This window comes from Populus alba, chromosome 6 (assembly GCF_005239225.2).
Source record: "Populus alba chromosome 6, ASM523922v2, whole genome shotgun sequence".
Lineage (NCBI taxonomy): Eukaryota > Viridiplantae > Streptophyta > Magnoliopsida > Malpighiales > Salicaceae > Populus > Populus alba.
The window spans coordinates 24,810,861-24,837,161 of record NC_133289.1 but is presented as its reverse complement, the minus strand read 5'-3'; the positions used below and the strand labels follow the sequence as shown (position 1 = coordinate 24,837,161).

Genomic DNA, 26,301 nt, shown 5'->3' with positions numbered 1-26,301 from the left:
TCGGTAAATCCCTCTGTAATTTTTTTTTTATTTTTTTTATAATTATTTAGAATACATAATATAAAATGATATAAATTAATGGTAATAAAAACCAATTATGCAAATAAAATTTATATTAAGCATCAAAAACAAAAAATGTAAGATAAATAATATTCATTACAAAATGAAATTGTTCAAAAAAACATTAAATGTAAATAATGTTTATCAAAAATTAATATAAAGGAGGTTGAGGAGGATCAGGAGGAGGAGGAGGCTGACTGTTATGCGGCCAATTTGGATTGGGTGCACATGTTCCACCTTGTGACATGGTTATGACCATTTGACGAAGCTCTTCATAGGCCGCTCTTTGTTGTGCAGATTCTGCTGTGTATTGTTCTTTGAGTTGTGTGTACGCCTCTGATAGGTGGTCGCACCTTTGCTGCAAGGCCACAAACTCCTTAGATTGGGAACTCGATACTGATTGGGAGCTCCCGACGATTGAAGCAGTACGGGTCGTCCGCAAGTTGTTGGCCCTAGTGTTGGAGAGCCCGTAAACCCGATCTTATCGGATCCACCTGACGATCCAGCCTCCATCCACAAATCCGGGTCAAATTCCGGATGGGTCTAAGGATCGTCCCCGTATGTCTCCCTCAACTGATTATTATAGGTCTCCTGAAAATAAAAATAAAAAGTAATAATCATATTCAATTCAATAAACATAATAATAACTTACAAAATAAAATGGATGAATAAACAACCACAAAATGTTGGGCGCGACTGTCAATGAACTGTTGCACCCCCTTTTAGCGGTCTTGACTCCGCACGTGCGTCTCCACAAACAGCTCCATAGGGCTCGGCTCACGTCCAAGAGACGTAGCCTATAATGAAAAAAAAATATTAACAACAAATTAATTGAACGATATATTTCATTTAAATTAATCTTACCATCCGTTTCGCATGTGTAGCAAACGGAACGGAGCCGCCGGTGTGCGTTGTCACCGAGCCATGAATTGGCCGATTCCGGTTGCCAGCACCGGACTGTGAGCGTCGTGTGAACCGCTCGGACGTCACGTGCTCAAGATAGTGCAGCCATATATCCTCCGGGATGTATATCGGTTTGAAATCCCTCCAAACTGCAGCATCGTTCCAGCCTTGGAACCCCCTATCCCTCGCAATTTTTTTTGCCTTTTTTTAGGTTTCGTAACAAAAATCACGCAACCTACTTAACGCAATATCGTCCTCAGAGATCATATCAGAATGTAGCAGTACAAAAGTACAGATCCTTGCACTTTAACAAAGTAAAAGTTGAAGACCAGTAAGTATCTACAAGCGGTTTTGTTAGGTCTCCGATAAGAAGAAAAATAATAGAACGCAACTGCACTCATCATAATGAGCCCTGGAACCAAATCATTTATTATAATCTAATTTTCATCCATTTGCTTTTAATTTAATTTTGAAAAAATATTTTGAAAGTGCCCAAATCACCATATCCAACCCCAACACATTGAAACGAAAGCTTCAAAATGGTTCCCCAACTCGGTGCCTGCATTTGATTCAAGCAAGTATTCATGCAATATTACTTTTTATTTTTTTTTTAAATGATAAAATAAACTGCTTGATTTCCAAAACATTCACTCCGGGTTCCTGATTCATACACGCACACATAAACGATTTAACAGTTTGTTTGGTAAAAAATTGTGACATGAGGGGAGGGAATGGAGGAGTCGGAAAGGGATAAAAAAAAAATTTGTGGGGATAATTTTCCTTGTCTGGATAGAATAGTGAATGAAAGGGTAATAAACATTAAATATCATTAATACTTTTTTAATTGAATCTAAACGGAAGAAATGATAAATAGGATAAAATTGGATTTTTCAAAAGGAAATAAAGAGAAATAGTAAGTTATTGTCGAGAAATTATAAAGCTATTTCCTTCCCCTCTTAGTCACTCTCAATTTAAGGGCAAGACTTTAAAGGGAAGTAAATTTTATTGTGTTTGAGATATATTTTCAAAATACCTTTTCTCCTTGAAGTATGGAGTAATGCAAATGAACCAAAATTAGGTTATAGCAATACTAATAATTATTATTATTATTATTATTAATAATAATAATAATTATTAGTATTGCTATAACCTAATTTTGGTTCATTTGCTTTAATAGGATTACAATTTAAAATTAAAAAATCAAGAATTTATTTTGATTAAAAATATAATTTGTCGATTTGTGAAAAAACTAGGACTACAATATGTTTTTATTATTATCATCAAGATAATGAAGGTACCTGGCTTGATGGTTTGCTTGCTCTGCTGGTGTGTGTTCTTTACTCGCAATAAAAGTTGGCTTGATAGGGATTGGGAGGTTGAAGCAGCCCCCTGCTAGGTTTGATGGAAGGCTGTTACCAAGTTGAAGAGGAAGAAACCGATTTTTAACATAGAAAGGATGTGTAGATCAGACTACAAGGAGTGACATTGAAATGCCTGGCAAGCTGGGAGTTTCCCTGTCAAATTTCTTTCCTTTTCCAACAGCAAACAAGAGGAAGGATGTTTGCAGCAACTACAACATAATATACTCGTAACATGCTCTTTTATTAAGAACGTCAGTATGTTAAAACAACAAACTTTGTGTTAACCATACAGATAAAAAGTTCATAAATCATTTCTGAGAAATGAGAATTACTCGATCTTGAGGAAACTATGATGGTGAATATAATTGAAATACTGAATATTCAGTCCTAATTCCTACAAGATGTTCTGTTGAGACACAAACAAAAAGAAAATTAATAATTTCGAACTGCGTTCACCATGTAACGAGTTGCAAAAGGCCAGTTAAAGCCCTGGAGACATCCCTTGAGACCGTAGACATCATGGTCAAGCTTGGTTGGACTGAAATTCATCAAAACAGTCGAGCGTCTCAAACCTTCATCTTCAAGGGATCTGGCAGACTCCCTGCAAGATACAAAAGAGAACATAAATACAAGAGTTAATAATCTATTGACCTTTAGGGGAGACATTAAGAGCAAACATAAACTTGGTACAATTTACACCTTGTAGGGTAATACTCCTCCTGCTCAACATGAATCTTGAAAGAGAGGGAAAGTGCAAGACGTAAAGGGTAAAGTTTGATGCAACCAGCAAGCTTGAGCATTGTTGGAATCAGTCAAGGACCAATTGATTGGAGAACTAGGGAAAGAAAACTAGAAGTTATGCCAAACAAATACAAGTAGAAGATATGAAAACTTCAAGTTGATTTAGTCTAATACCTGGTTTGATGTGGATGTCTGGTTTCTGGTTGATTCATACAACACCAAAGTGCACAGATGATTCTACTATCGGAGCATGAATTAAAGTATTACTTTGCAGCTTCAACCAGAGAAAATACACATAATCAACCAACAGGGAAACACTGGATATGCACATCATGCTTATTGGTCATCAACTTTAGACATTTTGTCAATACTTCATGATTTATCAGCAGTCGGATCAATGCCTGCAATTTGGTTCTGTAAATGGAATGTACATTGAATGTATGAAGTGTGAACAAATTTCCTTAAAGTTTGTCACAGGCCTGTAAAACACCATAAACACGAGTGTCGTAAGAAAAGCTAGTAGAGTGACAACGATGACTTGCAAATTGAATAAGAAATCCCTACAAAATAACAGCTTTAGAAAGCATGACATACCTCAATGAGAAAACAACTGGTTGTCATTTAAAAAATTCTCATATAGCCCTTTTAAGAGTGTTAAACACAAATGTTAAGGGCCTGAAAATAGCACCAAACTTGGAAGGAGAAATGAAAAGGACAAAAAAAAAAACACTCTATATTGTCTCCATTTCTACTTTGCAAATTCTCATATGGCCCTTTTAAGAGTGTTAAACACAAACCAAAACCAACATTTGCAAATTTGGATTGGATGAAGATTTATTATTTAGGCATAGAATTTAGTTTCTGTATACAAATGTTCATCGACTAAATTTCATAAAGCAAAATAGAAATTGGAAAGAAAACTAGAATGTCAAATGCATGCAACGACAATGTGTTAGTATTTAGGAATAAAATTTAGTTTCTGTACACACATGTTCATCGACTAAACTCCATAAAGCAAGAACATAAAGGCATTAAGAGATAACTTCAGTACTGTACCAGATCCAGCTTGTTCCATCCTCTATGATGATCCCAGTATTGATTACCTTTTTGGATTTATCAAACCTAATTTAACCACCATACCTGCACAAAAAAGATGTCAAAAGGGGGCCGGAAACAAAAGGTTAAACAGAAACCAAAGTAGCATGAAATTTTGGTTTCAGACAAGCAGAACCTTTAGTTTTTTCTTTTTAAAAAATAATATTATGACAGATTAGGTGATTGGAGAAGGCTTTACTTTGTGCAAGTAGGGAAGAGAGATGGGATAATATGTCGTTTTGTTGAGGGCTGAACCCTTTGAGCTTTATTTTTTTAAAATAATTTTTATTTAAAAATATATTAAGATAATATTTTTAATTTTTAATATTAATATTTAAAAAAACAAAAAAAAAACAAATGGAACTTTAATTAATTTAAAAAATGTTACCAATATTTATAGAAATAATATAATAATTTTTTCAGATGAGATTTGTGTATAATAAAATAAATAAATATAGAGAAAGAGCAGGGATTAATAATAATAATAATCAGAAAAATTAAATGAAGGAAGCTGTTAGAAATCTTTATATTTAAGAATAGTAGCCTCATGGTGAAAATGCTCTAACCATAAAATATGATAAATTAATTAAATAAATAATACATAGTTTTATAAAATGATAGTAATAATAATAAAAAATAAAAGAAATTAAACTAAGGAAGGAAGAGATTAAATATCTTCATTTATGCATGTATGTATTTTTGGTGAAAAGTAATTTTGTTTAGTGTCTGAACCCAATTACGTTACCTTTTATACACCTAATAAAGAGAGAGAGTATGGAATAATAAAAATAAAAGAAAATAAATAAAGGAAGGAAAGGAGAGGTTAAATACCTTTCATAAACGTGTAAGTGTTTGTATGTTCGGTGACAATACTCCTTAAGGGAATGTCAATCCTTCACCCTTTACATAGCGACCCTCCTTTTGAATGTAATTCCTATCAATTACAATATCTGGAATGTGTTTAATGTTAGGAGGCCACTCCTCCTCCCTCTCCTTTCCCCATCCTCTTGCTCTTCCACTCAGCTCTTCACTGCAGTCATCGATAAATAATTCTTGCAAAGAGGGAAGGTAGGGTATCATCCCTTGAGATTCAGATTCAGATAGCGACTTCAATTCTCTGCATTCATCAACTTCTAATCTCTGAAGAGAATGCATCCCCTGATCAGGCAGTGGCAGAGACTTCAATCTTGGACATTCAGAGATCGATAGCCATTGAAGAGAAAAGAGATTTTGCAGCCCTACTTCCGGAAGAGATTCCATGTCATCAATTGACCACATATGCAGTCTCTTCAATTTGGAGAGAGGACGGGTAAATGAAGAAGAAGAAGAGACTGGTGATGTCATCTTCATTGTCTGCTGTAATGGCATTGAACTAGTCCTCCGCAAATAAAGACCTTCATCGAGAGTTGGAAACAACGGCATTGAAGTCAGATTTGGATAAGATTGAATGTTCAAGGAAGAAAGACGTGGAAAAGAGAGCATTATCAACCCTTCTTCTATTGTTGACTCATCACTATCATCATTCATCTCATCTCTACTCCATCTCTTCCACCATCCCTTCAGTCTACCACAATTCCTCATCTCAAGTCTCTTTAAGGATGGGAAAAACATCGGCACTCCTTTTCCTCCAACCCCCTCACTATCTATATACTCCAATTCACCCAATCCCACAATCTCTAATTCTTCAAGAGAAGGGATTCCATCTAACGGAGGGATATGCTTAAGTCTTCCACATTCTTCTAGAACAATACTTGCAAGATTTGAGAGATTTGAAACCCAACTAGGAAACCTCATACCTGTTGGTGGGAGGAACCACTGGTGGTGGCTTTGAAACACTCAGAGGGGATAAAACACACTGGTTTTATTACAAAATCCGAAGCTTACAATTAATTAAAACAAAAGCTTAAACACACCCTCTTTCTCTCTTTCTCTTTCAAGTGTTTCTCTCTATTCTTTCCACACAAATAAACACAAGCTGGGCACTCTATTTATAGACAAAAACAGAATACGAAAATCTACTGTTCCAGGTGTGAAGGCGGCTGTTGACCGGCGGTGTGAAGGCGGCTGGCGGCTGCGGCTGGTGGCTGCGGCTGGTGGCTGGCGGCTGCGGCTGGTGGGTGGTTGCCTTCCTTGACCATCTAGGTGCTTCTAGATTGAGTTTATTCAACAAATCTCCCCTTTAAACTCAATCGAGGGATGTCATGCCAAGCATGAACATTAATCGGATGAATACTTCTCCTTTCAATGGCTTTGTGAAGATGTCAGCAACTTGATCATTTGTGTTGCAAGATATCAGTTGGACTTCTTCATTCTTCACATGTTCCCGGATAAAGTGATGACGTGTATCAATGTGTTTGCTCCTCTCATGATACACTGGATTCTTTGCTAATGCGATTGCTGATCGATTGTCAATATAAATCTCCGTAGGACTTTCTGGAGGAAATCCCAAAAACTTCAGCATATTCCTTAACCATATTGAATGACATACGGCTGAGTTGGCAGCAACATACTCAGCTTCACAGCTTGATAATGTGACAATCGATTGCTTCTTGGATGACCATGTGAAAGATGTGTCTCCCATGAAAAAGACAAACCCTGTTGTGCTTTTCCTTTCATCCAGATCTCTACCCCAATCACTATTCGAGTAGCCTACAAGATTAAAGTCTTTACTTGAGGTATAAAACATACCTTCATTCATTGTGCCTTTGATGTAGCGAAGAATTCTCTTGGCTGCATTCAAATGAGACTGGTCTGGTGTCTCCATGTATCTGCTGATGAGTCCGACTCCGTAGAGTATATCCGGTCTGGTACATGTCAAGTACCTTAAGCTTCCTATTAAGCTTTTGAAGTAAGTTGGATCAACATTTCCAACCTTACTCTTCCTCAATTCCACTCCATTCTCAACTGGAGTTGATACCGGATTGCAGCTTTCCATCTTGAACCTTTCAAGAATATCTTTGGCGTAACCGCTTTGGGATACAAAAATCCCTTCTTCCTTCTGCGTTACTTCTAAGCCAAGAAAATGTGACATTAGACCAATGTCAGTCATTTCAAACTCCTGTACCATGCTTCGTTTGAAGTCGTCAAACATGGTAGGGTTGTTGCCGGTGAATATCAAATCATCAACATACAGGCACACAAATAAGATGCTGCCATCTGCTCCTTTCTTCACATACATTGCGTGTTCATATGGACATTTTTCAAATCCATTATCTTGAAAATACCTGTCAATTCTGGTATTCCAAGCACGCGGAGCTTGCTTCAAACCATAGAGAGCCTTCTTCAACTTGTATACTTTGCCTTCATTTTCAGCATCAATGTATCCAAGTGGTTGTTCAACATAGATTTCTTCTTCTAGGAAGCCATTTAGAAATGCTGACTTCACATCGAGTTGATAGATCTTCCATCTATGTTGTGCAGCTAGTGAGATCATCAGTCTGATTGTCTCTAGCCGGGCTACTGGAGCAAATACTTCTCCATAGTCAATGCCTTCTCTCTGTTTGTAGTCTTTAGCCACTAATCTGGCTTTGTATCTTTGCACATCTCCTTTGGCGTTCTTCTTCGTCTTGTAGACCCATTTGACACCTATTGCTTTCTTGTTTTCTAGTAGATAAGTCAGCTTCCAGGTATCATTCTTCTCAATGGCATGTACTTCTTCATCCATTGCTTCTATCCACTTCTCTTCTGTGATAGCTTCATTGAAGCTTAATGGGTCACTATCTACAAAGAAACAAAACAGAGTTGTATCTTCCATAACCTGAGTGGTATCGTACAACTCTTCAAGATTCCGCATCCTTCTTGGTCCTTCTGATGAGGATGCTGGTGGTGTTGATGATGATGCTCCTGGTGTGTTCCTCCTGTTGAATACAGGGAAACTGTGTGCCGGACTTTGAGGTTCAGCTGCTGGCACAATAGGTTCTTCGACAAGTACTGTTGGTACTTCTTCACCTTCAAGGATCAAATCAAGATTGATCCATTTGATTGTTTCTTGATCACCATTCCATGCCCAAGATTTATCTTCTTCAAAGATAACATCTCTACTCGTAATCACCTTCTTCGTGATGGGATTATACAGCCTGTATCCCATCCTTCTTTCACCATATCCGACAAAGATGCATTTCTCGCTCTTATCATCGAGCTTTCTCCTTCTTGCATCTGGGATCTTTGCATATGCCACACAACCAAAGACTCGTAGATGAGTAACACTTGGTTTGTGACCACTCCATGCTTCTTCTGGAGTAACACCTTGCAAACTTCTGGTCGGGCAGCGATTCAACAGATACACTGCACATGATACAGCTTCAGCCCAGTATTGCTTGGGCAACTTCTTTGCTTTGAGCAGACTTCTGGCCATGTCAAGAATCGTGCGATTCTTCCTTTCTGCTACACCATTCAGCTGTGGTGTATAAGCTGGCGTCGTCTGATGTCTGATGCCTTGTTGTGTACAATAGGCTTCAAAGTCGTTGGCTGTATATTCTCCTCCTTGATCAGATCTTACAGTTCTGATCGTGTAACCAGTTTGCTTCTCCACAATTGCCTTAAAATCTTTAAAACAATTGAATACTTCTGACTTCCTCTTCAGAAAGTATATCCACGTCTTTCTACTAAAATCATCAGTAAAAGTGAGGAAGTACCTATTTTGTCCAGTCGACATAGGCGTGATTGGACCACACACATCTGTGTGTACTAACTCCAGTGGCCTCTTTGCTCTCCAGTTGACTTCTTTGGCAAAACTGGATCTGTGTTGTTTGCTGAGGACACAACTTTCACAGACTTCATCTGGATGATCAATGTTAGGCAAACCTTTGACCATCTTCTTGTTTGTTAGCATCTTCATACTTGTGAAATTCAGATGTCCAAGCCTTAGGTGCCAAAGCCATTCTTCACTGTTGGTGATGGCACTCAAACACCTTGTTGCATCATACTGGATGTTCAAAGGAAACATCCTATTCTTGGACATTTTCACGTAGGCCATTAATCTCCCATTGTTGTCTCTAATTGTCAGATGACAATTCTTCGAGTAAAAACTATATCCTCTCTCCAAAAGTTGGCCTAAGCTGATCAGGTTCTGCTTTATGGCTGGGACATAATACACATCGGCGATGTAGCTGGAATCGCCATTCTTCAACTTGACTGGGATGTTGCCTTTACCTTTGAATGGAACCTTTGTGGTATCTCCAAAAGTAACTAGACCTTGCTTGGTCTCATCTAGATCACCAAATAACTCTCGGTAACCACACATGTGATTGCTGGCTCCAGTATCTAGATACCATATGTTCTCTTGTTTCTCGCCATGTCCTTGTTGGACAAGAAATGCAGATGCTTCTCCATCATGCTTCTCTACATAGTTGGCTTGCTCACGTGTCTCCAACGGAGCTTTCCATCTGCATTCAGTGCTATAGTGCCCAAATTGATTGCAGCTATAACATTTGATATTTCTCTTGTCACGGTTATTGTAACCGCCTCCTCTTCCTCTAGGAGTGAATGCTTGTTGGCCTCGGCCTCCTCTGGTGGTGTTTCTGCCACCTCTTCCTCTGAAGCTTGTATTCCAAGATCCTCTTCCTCTTCCTTGGAATCTATGAAATCCTCCTCTGGATTGTTGACTTCTTCCTTGAGTGGTGTAGCCACTTGATGAAGTCTCCCCTAGCTCATATCTGTCCTTGAAAGACAGCTTTGCTTGTAAGGCATGCTCAATGGCCTTATCTTCATTTCGCATTACAATCTTCTGCTCATGAGCTTGCAAAGAACTCATAAGCTCATCCACTGTCAACTTGTCCACTTCCTTGGACTCTTCAATTGCGACAACAACATGATCAAATTTTGGATCTATGGATCTCAAAATTTTCTCAATAATTCGAGTGTCAATGAGGGCTTCTCCATTTCTTCTCATCTGGTTGACTATCACCATAATCCTTGTATGATAATCAGAAATAGATTCTGAGGACTTCATTCGTAATAATTCGAATTCTCCTCTCAAAGATTGAAGACGAATCTTCTTGATTCTGTCAGCACCTTTGTATTTCTGTTGGAGAGCCTCCCATATATCATGTGACGTTTCAGCGGAAGCTATTATCTCGAATGTATCTTCATCAAGACCTTAATAGATGATGGTCTTTGCTTTGTTGTCCTTTTTTCTGTTGACTTTAAGGACTTGCTTCTGTGCCTCTTGTAAAGCATCTTCTCTTTCTTTGGACTCTGGTTCATCATAACCAGTTTGTACAATATCAAAACACTCTTGTGACCCAAGAAATGCCTTCAATCTGATGCACCAACTATCATAGTTGTCTTTGGTCAGCTTCGGGATGAGTGTATGTGTACCTTCTGTAGTCATTTTAAGGTTACTACAACCATTGAGCTTGAGCACTTGCAAATTTACCAGACTGGTGACAGAATTAGAAAGCGCCTCCATCTCATTATTCGAAAGATCAAGATATTTCAGATGCTTGAACTTTTCAATGAGAGGTAACACTTCCTTCATTCCAAAATGACTCAAAACAAGCACACGCAAACGCCTAAAGCCTTGACAAATTGACACCCATGCCCCCTCATCGCGTTTGCCGCCTTGAAATAATACAAGTGTTCTTAGACTTTTTGCACAAGGCAAAGGAATTGGAATTTGTTGTGACCAATCCAATTTCGTCTCAAATGACACGTGCCGAGTCAATTCATTAATCCTATTTCCTTGTTGATCTACTATGGTGCTCTCTAAACCAGCGACATGGGTTGCAAGATCATGCATAAAATCATGCATTTTGCAACTTTCTATGTTCCCAAATCTATCCTTTTTCACTTCATGGAAGAAGGACCTCCACAGTAAATGCTCAAAGCACCTAAGACCAACAATTTCTAAGCACTCACCCAAATTCAAAGAGCTAACAAACCCTTGTGCAATCCAAAGTTGAATCAATGACTTCACATCAATCCTATGACCTTTCGGGAATAAGCTACAGTATGCAAAGCAATGCTTCATATATGATGTAAGAGGATCGTAGCTTAACTTAAGGGTATCTATGATGTTATCATCTTTGACCCTATTTGGAAGCTCTCGTTTGATAAAGGACAACCACTGGGCTCTATCTTTCAAATACATTAACCTCGCAATTGCCTTTATGACCAAAGGAACTCCCTGACACCTCTCTACAATCTCTTTTTTTATTTTTTCGTCTATGTAATTTGACTCTTGACCTGGACCAAAAGCCTTGTTTGAGAAAAGAGACCACGAGTCCTTTTCAGAAAGGCCTTTTAACGCAAGTGGTATTTTGCTTGTTAAATTTGCAATTAAATGAGAACGTGTAGTTACCACTATCTTACTTCCTACTGCATCACGTGGTAACAACTCCTTCAACCTATCCCATTTTTCACCATCATCCTTATCATCCCACACATCATCTAATACAAGAAGATACTTTTTTTTTTCTATTTTCCTTTCAAGCTTTTCTTTTAGACTCTCTAACTGATCATCAGAATCTCCAGTACCTACAGCCCCTTTGATAATCTTTCTAACATCTAAGCTGCCTGAGACACTTACCCAGAGTCTCACACCAAAGTGCGCCTTAACTTGCTCATCATTGAAAACATGTTGAGCTAGTGTGGTCTTCCCCAACCCTCCCATTCCAACTACGGAGATGACAGAAACATTATGTTCATAGTTGGAATTCATCAGAAAAATTTTAACTGCCTCTTTGTCACTCTCTCTCCCAACTGTTATTTCAGGTTCAGAGGAGGTAGTTTGCTCCCTGACATTAGTCAAAGAAGCTCTCTCCTCATCACGAACCTCAAAGTGGAATATTTTACTGTCAGTTTCAATGTCATATAATCTCTCTCTAAGTGCTTTAACTTTATGACCCATCCGTAAACCATACACAAATTGGTTTGATCTTGAGAGAAAAAGGCGTACCTCCCTCGATACTCTTTTCCCAGGCATCAACTGTTTCCGCACAACTTGTGTTGAGAAATCGTCCAGCAAATCCTCTGCATCATATACAGCTTCTCGCAGCTTCTTGAGCCAGTCTTCGATTTGATGGTTTTGTTTCTGTTTTTGTGCCTGCTCCTCAGCATCTTGAATCACAGCCTTGATCCTGGTAACTGTGCCCTTGAGCTTCCACAATTGATCTTTGATCCTGAAAATACTTTTGCAGAATAAGTGAAGAACCGAGAAGCAGAGAAATAAAAGACTTTGATCTTTACAGTGACTGTTTGTTACTGTAGATCAACATCAGAAATTTGAATTTGAACAGGGGATGTTTATTGCATGAAAAACTGGATAATGATAAGGATAATTGCATGAATTTACAGTAATCAATTACACTGATTTATAGAAGGAAAAGAAACAGAAATTTCTAACATGATTTGGTCATTATTTTTTTGTTGAAAATTTAAAAAAGTGTGTTTTTTTTTTTTCAAGGCAGTGGCTCGCTATGTTTTTTTTTTCTTTTTTTTTAAGCTCTCTCAAAACTTTTGATTTCTTCTCTAATGGAATTTTTTTTGAAGCTCTCTCGTTCTCTACCTCTTTTTTTTTCTTTGTATGTGCTGCGATCTGCATATATAATACATAAGTTTCATAGCATATACGAGAAGTAAAAATTTTAAATAATTTTTTTTTAAAAAAGTTTAAATTTAATTAAAATTTATAATTAAATTTTAAAATAAATAACTACAATTATCATATCTTTTTTTTTTTAAACTAAAGATCGGTAAAGAGGAAGGCAAAAAACACATTATAGTGCCTATTTTTTTTACAAGTTAAAAAATCACTATCTTAATTAAAATTAGTCCTCAACCATTTAATTTCAAATTTAACCTCCTCTTAAAAATTATAATAAAATTAAAATGGGATCAAAATTAGGTTATAACAAAAGTATTTGACAATTAATATATTTTTTAAAAAAAAACCAGTCAATAAAATAAGTTTTTGAGACTATATTATGAGTTACAAAGGAAATTAATTAACTTGAATATATTGAAATTTTAAATGGATTTAATTAAAAAAAATAAAATTTAAAATTTTGTAAACAGACCCATGGCAACCCATGCATGATTCAGTACTTGCTAGTGTGCTCTGATTCAATTTCTAGTCGTTAACTTGTTTGGTAATTGCAAAGCCATAGAGATATTATTTGCTGTGCTGTGCCTGTGACTAACATCAAAGTTTCAAATAACACATAAATTGGGATTTTAATTGAATTTTATTTGCCATATAAAAGGAAAAATATTAATCCTCAGCAACACGACTTATAAAGGGCTTGATCTCCTAGAGAAAATGGAGAACACGGTAATCATTCTATGTCAAATTTAGAAAAAAAAACCACACATGTCAGATCCTAGCACCTTGATATATATTGTCTACGATACTGGAAATAAACTATACAGGAAGGTTTCTTCGTAATGGATTTCATCCATTGCAGAGTTTAACAGAACTCCAAGTACTAAACTAAATGGTTCCTGTAGGAGGGGATGGAGGGGGGCGAGGCCAAACGCATAAAGCTACAGGAACAGCAAGAAACAACTGCGTTCCAGTCTGATACCAGGTTTGGTGTGGATTTCCTATGTCCATTTTCACCCATCCTGTGCAAAAAGAGAAATGTAGTAGACGCCTAGCTGCTTCACTGTGATCAGCACTAACACCATGAATCACGAATTCAGATCTTGTAAGCCGGAAGCAGAAACGGCAGCAAGCACGGCAGAGTTTTCAGCAGTAAGTCAGTACAGAGTTTTCAGCTCCTATAAATCTGCAACAAGAGCGATGTTTCCATATCTTTAATTGGACTGGAAGAAATAAGAACAATTCTAAAAGGAATATAAGAAGAGAAGTCCAGAAATAATATGCATTATATGTGGCAGAATCACTCCTAAAGCCAGCTACTCAGCCAGCTAGGCTTAGGTTCCTGAGTTCTGATTTGTGTCAACTAGCTTAGATTAGATTAGGATTAGTTATTCTCCAGTAAGTAGGTCCTTATTAGGCTAGGAATTAAATCTATATAAATAAACAAGGGGCATTGAGAATAATTTTTTTTTTTTAGAAGTATAATATTGCATTAGAAGACGCCAATAGCTGGCAGGAACATAGAAATTCTGTTTACAGCTCACCTATAGCAGATCTATGTAATGAAATGATCAACAGACCAAGAAACCAAAAATACAAATAACAGCTACAAGATGCAGATTTGATGTCAAAAATAGCAATCTAGCAGCTAAAAGATGCAGATTTGGAGCCACACCAGGATGAGATGCCAAGCAGACTTCTACCTAGATCTAGATTTGAAGTAAAACAAAAATCTTTCCATCTTTCCTCTTCTTATCCGAAACAAAAAACCAGCCATGGCCTCTCCACAGTTCAGCCTTTGTCACCTTCACAACAAGAGTACTAAGAACACTCGCCACACTAACACAGAGAAAACCAGAGCAGACAAAAGCAAGCTCATCAAAAGAAACCCCTAGACTTGCAACATCAGATTCTGTTACTAAGAAGTTTCACACAAGACAAAGATCTGACAAGCTGGAATTGCCTCTGTATAGCTTGATGATTCTACTCCTTTCTAGAGACAAAGTAATCTGGGAAACAATCCAGTTTCCTTAGGAGCCGCAGCCAGAATTTAAAGAAAGAAGGAAGGCCCATATATCAAGCAGATTAGAGCCAAACGACCAATTTGGTGTTTCTAAACACTCCCTGTTTGGCCAAGTGATCTGCCATATGATTACTCTCAAGAAGAGAATGAGTGAACCAAAACATGAAGCTACTCTCTGAATAGAGGAGAAAAGATTATGATGCAGCCAAGGCCTATTATGGGGGTTATTCATCCAGCTAATGACATTAGTTGAGTCAGATTCAACAATAATGTGTTTATGATGCAGGCGACCATTAGAAGCTGATAATTCAATAGCTTTGACAACCGCTTTTAGCTCAGCTACATTAGAGTCTAAAATCCTAACTGGCGAGGAGAATATACCAAGAAGAATCCCATTATGATTTCGCAAGACTCCACCTATACTTGAGGGGCCCGACTTCCCAAGAGAGGAACCATCCACATTCCATTTGAAGCAATTAGTCATAGGGGGGGACCACACAACAACTACCCTTTTTTTTTTGTAGAATTAGTCCATCGTGACAACCCTTCTGCTGACCTTATTAGTTCTGAAGCGGAATGAGAGAAATCAGGTTCTATAGCCTTTATCCAAAAGCAAAGACGAGTAATAATAAGGATAAACAGAGTATCATAATTCAGGGTTGTTTGCTTGAATATCACATCATTATGAAGAAGCCAAAGAGACCATGCCACTGAAAAGAACAACATCAACTAAGCTTTTTTTTGAAATTTTCCATAGACCAAAGAATCCCACTAAGAGAAAAGTGCTGCCAAGTTCTTTGGGCAACACCACGCTAAGCCCCACCAATTGATAATTTTAGACCAAACTATCCAATGTTTGTGACAATGAAGCAATATATGATCTACCGATTCTTCTTCAAAAAAGCAAATGGGACAAGCAGCAGCTGAGATGTCCAATATTCCTTTTCTGACCAACATACTACGAGTGTTGATTTTTTTAATGATAGCCATCTAGTAGAATATTTCAACTTTAGGAGGGACGATTCCTCTCCAAATCCCAATAAAGGAGAAGCTAGTGTCCATAGGGGGATTGGGACTTAACAGCCCACAAAGAGATTTGACCGAGAATCTACCAGTGGAGTTGGCTTTCCAAACTAATCTATCCTCTGCATCTTTATTCGGATGTACTTTTGAAAGAATGGCATTCATTTGGTCTAGAAGACCATAGTTTCTACCTCGCAAGGGTCTAGTCCAGTTGAATAACCAAAACCAAGCATGACCATCCCATATCCCCATCTTATCAAGGCTTGCTTCTTTATCATTGGATAACTGGAATAGGGAAGGAAACTGATATGCCAGGCGACCAGTAGTTGTCCAGTCATCAAGCCAGAATTTAATCCTCTTACCATTTCCAACTAGCATAACAGATTGATGTTTCACAATGTCTTGCAGTCTGTAATTTGTAACACAATGATTAACAATACGAGACCAAGTAGTTCTAGTACCTGTAATAGGATGTTTCAGAATAATTGTGGAGCAATTAGTGTTGTATATGCTGGTAATCACATCCTTCCACATGCTCGACTCCTCCGAACCAAACCTCCATAGCCATTTGAACATCAGTGCTTTGTTTTTGTCCCTTATAGATCTTATCCCAAGACCACCAGCATTTTTTGGCAGAGAAATAATTGACCATCTAACATTGCAAATTTTCTTGCCTTCCTCTTTTCCTGACCACAAGAAGGCTCTGAATTTCTTTTAATGGAGGCTGCAATTGTCGCAAGCATAGGAAACAAAGAGAGAAAGTTAATGGGCAAATTACCTAAGTCAAATTTTATTAAGCACAACCTACCCCCAATAGATAATAGTCTGCCTTTCCATGAAGCCAACCTGGCACTGATATTATGGAGAATAGGCTTCCACATCAAAGTTCTACAAGAGCTTGCACCAATGGGAAGACCAATATATTTGAATGGGAGGCGCTCCTGCTTACATCGAAGAATTTATGCAGTGTAATTACATATATGTTCATCTATACCCACACCAAAGATGCTGCTTTTGTAAAAGTTAACCTTCAGACCTGACATTAATTCAAAGCATAAAAGGATGTGCTTGATATTTTGCATACTAAGTAAGGAGTCTGAGCTGAAGATAAGAGTGTCATCTGCAAATCGGAGGTGAGATAAAAAAAATCCATCCTGGCCAATCTTAATACCCTCGATCAAACCCAAATCACAGCCTCGCTGCAACATACAACTCAATCCCTGAACTGTAATATTAAAAAGAAAAGGTGAGAGGGGGTCTCCTTGCCGTAAACCTTTTTCCAAGTTAAATTCTGCCATTAGAGATCCATTGACAAGCACGGACATCTTTGCTGTTGAAATGCATTGCATGATCCAACCTCGCCACCTGCTCCCAAAACCCATAGCAACCATTACTTCATTAATGTATTCCCATAACACAGAATCAAAAGCTTTGTGAAAGTCTAGTTTGAAGAGATATCATTTGCCCTTTCTCTTCTTTAAGAAATGAATCGCCTTATTTGCTATCAAAACACTGTCTAGGATTTGCCTTCCTTTTATGAAAGCAGTTTGGTGATCACTGATGACTTTTGTCAGAACTTGCTTCATCTTGGTTGCCAGTAGCTTTGAAATGATCTTGCTAAGGCTTCCTACTAGACTGATAGGCCTAAAAGCTTTCAACTTATTATTGGGTTGAGATGGTTCTTTGATATAGTATCAGAGTCTTGATGATAGTTAAGTTTTGATTAGGGTTGTGTACAATACTAGAGTGGAGTATACTACACATGATAATTATCCTATATAAGGTATTTACATATATAAGGAATCTATTCTAATCTCTTTCCATAATACACCCCGTCAAGCTGAAGGTGGAGATTCCACCCGAAGCTTGGATCGAAAAAGAGCAAATGAGACTGGGGGAAGCGGCTTGGTATGGACATCAACTAGTTGATCCTTTGAAGAGATAAAACGTACCTGAATTTCTTGCTTAGCAACGCGATCACGAACAAAGTGATAGTTAACTTCAACATGTTTAGTGTGAGCATGAAAAACTGGATTGAGAGATAGGAAGGTGGCTCCTAAGTTATCACACCACAACGTAGTCATAGATGATGATGGAAAATGAAGTTCTGATAATAAAGAGCGAATCCATAAGATTTCAGCAGTACCATCAGCTAAGGCCTTGTATTCTGCCTCTGTAGAAGACCGAGCCATAGTACGTTGCTTCCCTGATTTCCATGAAATAGGAGTAGCACCAAGATATACAAGATAACCACCTGTTGATTTTTGATCATCAATACTGTCACGACCCGAATCCCGGGTCCGTGACCGGCAACGCAGGAGTGGTGTCGAAAGGACACCTCACCTATGCTAAGCCTCAGAACGGACATATTAAAAAAACAATTTATTCAAAAATACGCAGCGTCTTATAATCTTCAGAAATATCATATTATTCAAAACTAATGAAATCGAAAGATAGTTATTAAAACAAAAATAATAATTCATAATACTAATTACATTGTCAAAATCCAAATTTAATTAAACCAAGGTAACAGTGGAGCGTCTAAGACATCAAATCAAAACTAAAAGGAAAGCCTCGCAAACAAGCAAGGCATACCGACCAGAACTGAAGAAGCAGAAACACTCAACAAAGTTCGACTACTATCAGAAACTAAGAACCTGAAATAATATTAAAAATGAGAGGTGAGTTCAACCAACTCAGTGAGGGAATAACATTTAATATACATTTTAGATATTTCAGATATTAATAATTTGCAAGATGATTTATCTTGATATACATATACATATACATATACATATACATATACTTACTAAACATATTATCATAACGTAGTGGATTACATGTCAGAGATCAAATGACACCCGAAGGTGACCAGATGACACCCGTCGGTGACCAGATGACACCCGTCGGTGAAGAGATGACACCCGTCGGTGACCACTGTGGGAGGATCAGTCGCCACAGGCTGATGCCTCTCTCACCAGCTAGGTATACATAATACTATGTGCACACAGGCTAACTACTCTCCGTTAGCATGGAGTTACTGACAAGTCCCATATCAAGGCATAACAGATATTCACATAATCCTTAAAGAAACGTATATCATATCAAATAGAATTTACTTTGTCAGATTGCGAGTGCAAATTCAAGAATAAATGAGTACTCGGAAAATAAAGCAACATATATAAATATTCAAGAAATTTACTAGTTGTACTCATTGTACAATCAACATACATATTTATTTATATTATATGCATATTAAAAATTATTCCACTCACCCGGAAAATATAGAACTAAAAGGAATGTCGAACGAAAGACCCGGAAATCCTATTAAGAATTGTTAAGAGAACCTACAATAAATATATGAAATATACTAAAAAAATCAAACAAAAGATCCCAATGCATAAAATAAAACCGGGCTTAATCTCCTAAGTTTATGGACTAAAACGACAATTTTCCAAAACAGGGACCAAAACGTAATTTTACCAAAATTTGAGGAACGAATTGTAAATATATAACCATACTGAAATTTGTTCACTATTCGTCCTTATCTTTGTCCAGAATCTTGAATTATGCCCCAAGAGCCAAACTGTGATTTTATCAAAATTTGAGGGGTCAAATCGTAATTTGTCAAATTGGAGGACCAAACTAAAAATATCATATATTCCTAATTATACTGGAATTTTTCCCTTAAATCATCCTCAGTTCTGTTCAGAACCTCAATTTATGCCCCGGGGACCAATCTGTAATATTTCCAAAGTTCGGGGACTAAGCTGTAATTTTCACAAATTGAGGGATCAAATTGAATTTTCATCATCTTCAACCTCAAACCCAGAATTTCAACAGATCATCTACTGTTATCTCCTGATTTATAACACAATTTCACCATTCAAACAAAATCATAACTCAAAATCATCACAATCTTCCATAATCATCAATTAACCACAACAATCAACCCCTAACATTCAATTTAATTCATCAATTAAACTCAAATCACAAACTTCATAACCCTAACATTTATCAAAACTGAATTTAAAGCTTAATTAACACATAATTATACAATTAACAACCTAAATCTTACCTTTAAACTTATTTCCTCCCAATCTCTTCCTTTTTCCCCTTATTTTCCCTTCTTTTCTCTTCTTCTTCTTCTTCCCTTCTCTCTCACGGTTTGTTCTTTAAATTTTCAGATCCCTCTTTTTTTTTTCTTTTTTCTTTTTATATTTATCAACTCTTGGTCAATTACCACATTACCCCTCATTTCATTATACTTACTCTTTAAGCCACCAAGGGCTTTATTGTACCAGATGCGATGCTTAATTTTGAGGAGGTAGACAAAGGGGTAGCAACTAGTTTACAAGAAGTCATACATGCTTGTTGGATAATATCAAGAGTATACTTGTGTTGGATGAGTAACAAACCCATAGAAGTGGATTTAACTTCAATGCCCAAGAAGAAATGAATAGAGCTTAAATCTCGAAGTTTAAACTCTGAACTCAACAAAATAATTAAGCGTTGAAGCAAAGTTGGGTTACTCCCAGTCAACAAAATATCATCAACATACACAAGTAAATAAAATATAGCACCGCTGAAGGAGAGAATAAAGAGTGAAGTATCAACCTTCGATGCCTGAAAACCAATGGAGATCAGAAACTCACTTAAACAGTTGTACCATGCCCGAGGCGCTTGTTTCAAACCATACAAAGATTTATGTAGACGACACACATACGAGGGGAATGTAGGGTCAACAAAACCAGGTGGTTGTGCCATGTACACCTCCTCCTGAAGAATGCCATTCAAAAAGGCATTATGGACATCCAACTGATGAATCTGCTAACCATAGGTGACAGCAATAGCAAGGACTAGTCGAATCATTGATGGCTTAATCACCAGACTAAATGTTTCTAAGTAATCAACCCCCTCTTGCTGAGTGAAACCTCGTGCAACCAGCCGTGCTTTATATCGATCCACACAACCATCGACGCGTCTCTTAATCTTATATACCCACCGACTGCCAACCATATTCATAGATGGAGCAAAAGGAACTAATGACCAGGTGTCATTACTGTGAAGGGCCCGAAGTTCTTCTTGCATGGCTTTATGCCAAATCAAGTATTTGTCAGCAACCTTAAATGAAACCGGTTCCTGCTGAGGTAAAAATGTAGACCGGGAGGCAGATAAGACAGTTAAGTTGGCAGTTTTGGATGAACGTGGGCGAAGCACCATGGAGTAAGTGCGTGCAACCTATGGTTGAGTGGAAGACACACTGTCTTGGCCTTGCTAAAGAGAGAAATGAGACAAATCAACACATAAATCAAGTCCAAGGAAGAAATAGGGGAGGAACCTGGTGTTGAAGGGCGCAATAGAGGACTAGGCTGAGCAGGGGAAGCAAACCGAGAGGGAGAGCCAGCAGGGGAAGGAACAGGGGAGTTAGGCAAATCAGATAGCACAGGGACACACATACTACACCCGAAGTAGGAGACCCAGCAGATGAGAGTGCCACATCAGGAGAGACCGGGGCCATAGGAGACACATGTGAGAGTGACAAGTCGGGACCTGTACCTGTGGAATGATATGACTGTGATATGCAGGTAAAAATAAAGGGGCGAGAGAGGCTGATGTAGGTGCAGGGGGCTTTGTTGGAGCACTGGATTTGGCTAAATATGGTGCAGAGACAGATGTGAGGGGCTGGAAAGTGACAACAGGGGGTTGTATAGGTGAGGCAATACTCTGTTCAGACTTGTCAAAGGGAAACACAATTTCATGAAATTGAACATGACGAGCAATATAAAGACGATTTGACGACAAATCAAGACATCGATAACCTAAATGAGAGTTGCTATAACATAGAAAAACACAAGGAGAAGAGCAGAAATCTAACTTATGAGCATTATATGGACAAAGTAGCGGAAAGCAGAGACACCCAAAAGTACAAAGAAATCCATAGTCAGGATTTGATTTTAAAAGACATTCAAAAGGAGTTTTATGATTAAGAACAGGAGTTGGCATGCGATTAATCAAATAAACAGAACTTTCAAAAGAAGAACTCCAGTATTTTAAGGGAGCTTTACATTGACCTAGGAGAGTGACATGACCAAAAGATTGATGTCTTCTCCCAAGTGCAGGAGTGTCGAAGTAATAAATAACCCGGCAAGACCGGGGTCGAACCATAGAGAGGTTAATTGTATAAATTATAAATAACAAGACATCAAAAACAACAACAATACTAACAACAACAACAACAACAACAACAACAACAACAATAATACTTAGTACGTGGCGTTGTTATACTTGAGAATGATCTAAAAGATCGGGTCACAGGTTTCCAGCCTATATACTGAGTTTATGAAAAGATCAAAGAGATAAATTATATAATATAAAAAAAATGTAAATAATAATAATAATAATAATAATAGTAATAGTAATAGTAATAATAATAATAATAATAATAATAGTAATAATAATAATAAAAAAAAAGAAGAGGAGGAAGAAATTAATGAGAACTTTGAGATGGAAGATTAATGTAAGGATTAAAGAATGATAAAAACAAATGTCAAGGTTAGAGGATCCACCAATGGTATTTCAAACAAGTATAGTATAAACTCTTATTATTCAACTGGAAACCACACACAAAGGAGGTTCCAATCGGATGATTTCTCATTAATAGCTCATTATAAATTATTAACATGATCATATTAATTATCTTATTTACATAACACCAAACTTTTAAATATTGTCATGAATTCATGATGTTAACTGATGTTAACAACAAATCAAGTTTCTTTTTATAGCCCAGGTGTAGGTAATACCATACGGTTGGGCTATGAGAGTGCCAAGCATTTGATGTACCAAGTGTTATACAACACAAATCTAGATTAACCATTTAACAAGCAATGTATTAAGAATTAGTAAGATAAAAAGATAAGACATGTTAATATTAAACATTAAGGTCCATGTTGAGTTTATACCATACTTATTCTTACACCATTAGTGTAACCTTTTCACCTTGACATAATAAACTTAGCTAAACATAATGAAGAAGAGAAACATAAATAAACAAAACAAGAACATAAAGAAAATACAAGTTAACTAAGTAAAGGAAAGAAAATGAAAAGCATAAACAAGATATTAATGAAAGCAAAACTTAAAAATTACAAAACAATATAAAGAGAGAAATAAAGAGCATGAGCTTGATCTGAACAACCAAGCCCCCAAATACATGGCAAATGCCTCCTTTTATAGGCCAAAATTCGGAATTATTGATTTGATGAATAATTGTTGAGTGGGTGGCCAACTTTTGACTTGGTGAAAATCCTTATCTTCTTGTCTGAATAAAACAAAAATGCTACCATCCGAACTGGGTCCTCTGGAAAACATGAGAGTTGTAGGAAATTGACTCAGATTTCCAGAAAAAAAAATGGAGGTGATTTGGACTTCTAGAACTCCAGATATGGGCCAAACACTGAACAGTGTTTGGGCTGCAGAACAGATTCGGACTTCTCCGTTGTTGCTATGATTTGGACTTGAAAACAGCCTTGTTAGATTTTTATATTCACATGAAAGTTGTAGGCCTATGTCTTACCAAGGTTGTGTAAAAATTGGAGGTCATTTGAACATCTAGAACTCGAGACATGACCCAAACACAAAACAGTGTTCCAGTTTGGACTGCACCAACATCTCTTTTCTAAGTTTCACCCTCTCTTTATCTTCACAAATTTCAGTAGTTGAATTCATCAATCAATCCTTTGATTTATGTGATAGGCCTGCATTTAAGATGAATATTTACCATATATTAGGGCATTTTATAGTATTAGACTTTTTATTATAAAACATGCTTTAGTTAAAGAGTTATTGATACTTTAAGTGCAAAATGATGATATAAAACCTTGATAAATATGCACTTTTAAGTACTAATCACACCCTCCAACCAGCTTATTACTAGTCCCTAGTAATCAAAGCGTTAAAATAGAAAAATAATTTGCAAATTCCATAAAGCAAGGCATCATTCAACTTACTTTAATTTATCCAGATAAACAAACTCTCATTAAATTCATATATCTGCTCAATACCTCTTAAACAAGATATTACTAAACCTTTCTTTTGTGCTCAAAATATCAACATATAGTTATGGGGCTTTACTTGGAAGAAAAACAAATTTTTGTTCTAATGTTTAAGGCTAACTTTCTTAGGTTGGGATTATTTATTTTTTCTTTATTTATTTATTTATATACACATACAACTTGAAACACAATGTATCTTTAACCCATGTAATGAGTTTTAGGCTAATGACTCCCATACCAGTTGGTCTTAGGGCATTAGGTATTGAGACACCCCTACGAGCTTAGCAACTCGGGTTGCAGATACTGATAGTGCAATGTTTGATTCCTTTAAGCTTTTCTCCTCAACCCATGTAACAAGCGTTGGGCCAATAGCTCCCAAGTCAGTTGACTTTAGGGTATTAAGTGTTAAAACACCCATTCGGGCTTAATTGCTTAGGTTAGGGAGGCTACGAAACCAAACTTATCTATCATTTTATTATCATTAATATTTTTTTTTTTGTTTTTTTTTTGCAAATTATGTACGATCCCTTTTCCTTAGTTGTTACCTTTAACAAAAGAACATAAATAATGTAATAATCCAATGTGCAACCCACAATCATATCTTAAAGTGTGTGTGTGAAAATAAAGATTTAAAAATACTTGTTAAATGAACATATGAGCAGAATCAAGTGCTACCAATACGAGAGTTTGTAAACCTGAATATTTCAAGAAGTATTCTGATAGACCTTGTTAAGAATGTCTACTAAGATGTGTCTCAAGAGTTCCTTTAACAAAAAAAACTCCTTTTACTACACGAATAAAAAAAAAATTATTAGCATCGTTTGATCCTTGGAGGTTTGTGCCGGATGGGACCAAGGAGAAGTTTGATGGCAATAGATCTGATGCAATTGGAATTAAGGGTCACAGCTCTGCTCCAGTCGACATTGATGGTCATAAATCTGAGACTATTGACATTGATAAAGACTTGGTTGGTGATGAAAACGACATTGAAATAGCTGCAGTGATGGTTTGGTTTCCAATAAAGAAGATCCCTTGATGAAACAGTCCACCATGGGAGTAGACTTGGCCATTAACTTCAGACCTTCAATGAGCTTTGGGAGGTTCGATACCACCTAGCAGTGAACAGCCACACGCATAATCGGAGATATATAGAGATAGCAGCAAGAATAGGGTGGGCAGCTTCCTTCTCGTTTAAAAATAAAATAATTGCAGTTGTAATAAAACAAAAAAATAAATAGTGATGCATACCTGGACTGCTAGTGGAGGCTGTGTTGAAGGAACCAGGATTATTAAAACAAAACAGAACGACTGCAACTTATTGAATGGAAATAGTATTGCTGATTCCTTTGAGAAGTAGCAACCTGTTGGTGCTAAAGAAGAAGAGAATGACGAACGCTTCCTAAGATTGATTGCCTGGGTTATTGGAAGCCGAACTGTCTGTAAAAAAATAGAAGGGACAAGTATGGTTTTTATAGCCGCTTACTCTGATGAGAGGACTCTTGCTTAATTAACATAATCAAAAGCCAGCGAACTTTCCCTAGTTGAAGAAAATTTTCCTAGTTCGATTAAGCGAAGTCAGCTACCAGTACTGGAAATTCTTTTGCTCTCTTAATAATTCATTCACGTTGGACAATTCATTCGGGAAACAAAGGATGCACATGGTAAAGCCAAAAGAAAACGAAACAAGAAATTTCCTATACAGTTAAAAAGGAAAGAACATTTGAACGGGAAGGAAGACAATAGTTTATCAACCAATATGAGTGCGCACGCACATCAAGAGAAGGAAGAGAAAATGAATCAAAATCTTTAATATTTCATAGCTCATTAACCACCAGCCGGAATCACGAACGGATTGCGTCGTTGGATTCAAAACAATGAGATCTTCAAAACAAGATGTTACAGTGACCACTTCCGATGGAAAACATTCCTACAGCCCGGTCAAATTGTTGGTTGCTATTCGGGTATAAAGATAAATTTTGTTTGGTCCGGAATAGTTTCAAATGAGGTATTGGACTTTAATATTCTATCATTTGATTTGATAAATCTCAATCAAAATTGATCCATAAATTTTTAATTTTGACTATTATATTTTATTTTCATAATAAGATTTATCTGTTTATTGTGAAAATCTAAAATGATCAAATCAAAATTTAGTCGGAAATATAAAACCCTCTCAGTCATATTTTTTGAGACATGCCCACTTATTTCCAAAGTAAGTGAACTTGTCTCGAGGGGGCATCTGTAGAAACATAAATTTTCTACTAATCAAATTTCACCATGTGTTATTTTATTCTTTAAAAGAAGGATAAAATAAAATTAAAATAAATGACATGGAAAATAAATGAGCTTTCATAGATCTCTTGGCCAATGAAAAGTTGACACTTGGGATGAGATATTTAAGATATCTTGTTATAAATAAAAGATCACATCAAATATCTTGTCATAAATACAAGATCCCGTCAATAAATATCAACCAATAAAATTATGCCATGTGGC

At 36.9% G+C, this 26,301-nt stretch overlaps 1 protein-coding gene and 1 long non-coding RNA gene across 5 annotated transcripts; both read right to left on the bottom strand.

Annotated features, from left to right (window-relative positions):
- Positions 1-2,662: 2,662 nt before the first annotated feature.
- LOC118058166 (uncharacterized) lies at positions 2,663-4,321 on the bottom strand. 4 transcript variants are annotated; one of them, XR_012170160.1, is made up of 5 exons: positions 4,122-4,305; positions 3,660-3,707; positions 3,240-3,544; positions 3,024-3,159; positions 2,663-2,925 (listed from the first exon to the last, which is right to left on the bottom strand). It is a non-coding gene; the product is annotated as an uncharacterized lncRNA (long non-coding RNA). The 4 variants fall into 4 exon arrangements; XR_012170159.1 differs by having other exon boundaries at positions 3,240-3,707; positions 4,122-4,321; XR_012170158.1 differs by having other exon boundaries at positions 3,660-4,296.
- Positions 4,322-4,990: 669 nt separating this feature from the next.
- Positions 4,991-20,971, bottom strand: LOC118058164 (putative disease resistance protein RGA3). Its single transcript, XM_035070872.2, has 9 exons — positions 20,636-20,971; positions 20,471-20,527; positions 20,281-20,374; positions 17,701-17,954; positions 16,595-16,689; positions 15,838-16,157; positions 14,473-14,620; positions 10,474-12,280; positions 4,991-5,975 (listed from the first exon to the last, which is right to left on the bottom strand). The coding sequence occupies exons 1-9, from the start codon at positions 20,969-20,971 to the stop codon at positions 5,037-5,039; spliced, it is 4,050 nt and encodes a 1,349-aa protein (XP_034926763.2). The 3' UTR covers positions 4,991-5,036.
- Between the last annotated feature and the right edge of the window lie 5,330 nt (positions 20,972-26,301).

Coding starts and splice junctions, on each gene's coding strand:
- LOC118058164 (XM_035070872.2), bottom strand. CDS start 20,971: ATGGTGCTTCGCCCACGTTCATCCAAAACTGCCAACTTAACTGTCTTA. Junction 17,955..20,280: donor TGATATTTTGTTGACTGGGA/GTAACCCAACTT, acceptor CATGGAAATCAG/GGAAGCAACGTACTATGGCT. Junction 12,281..14,472: donor CTGTGGAGAGGCCATGGCTG/GTTTTTTGTTTC, acceptor AAGTATTTTCAG/GATCAAAGATCAATTGTGGA.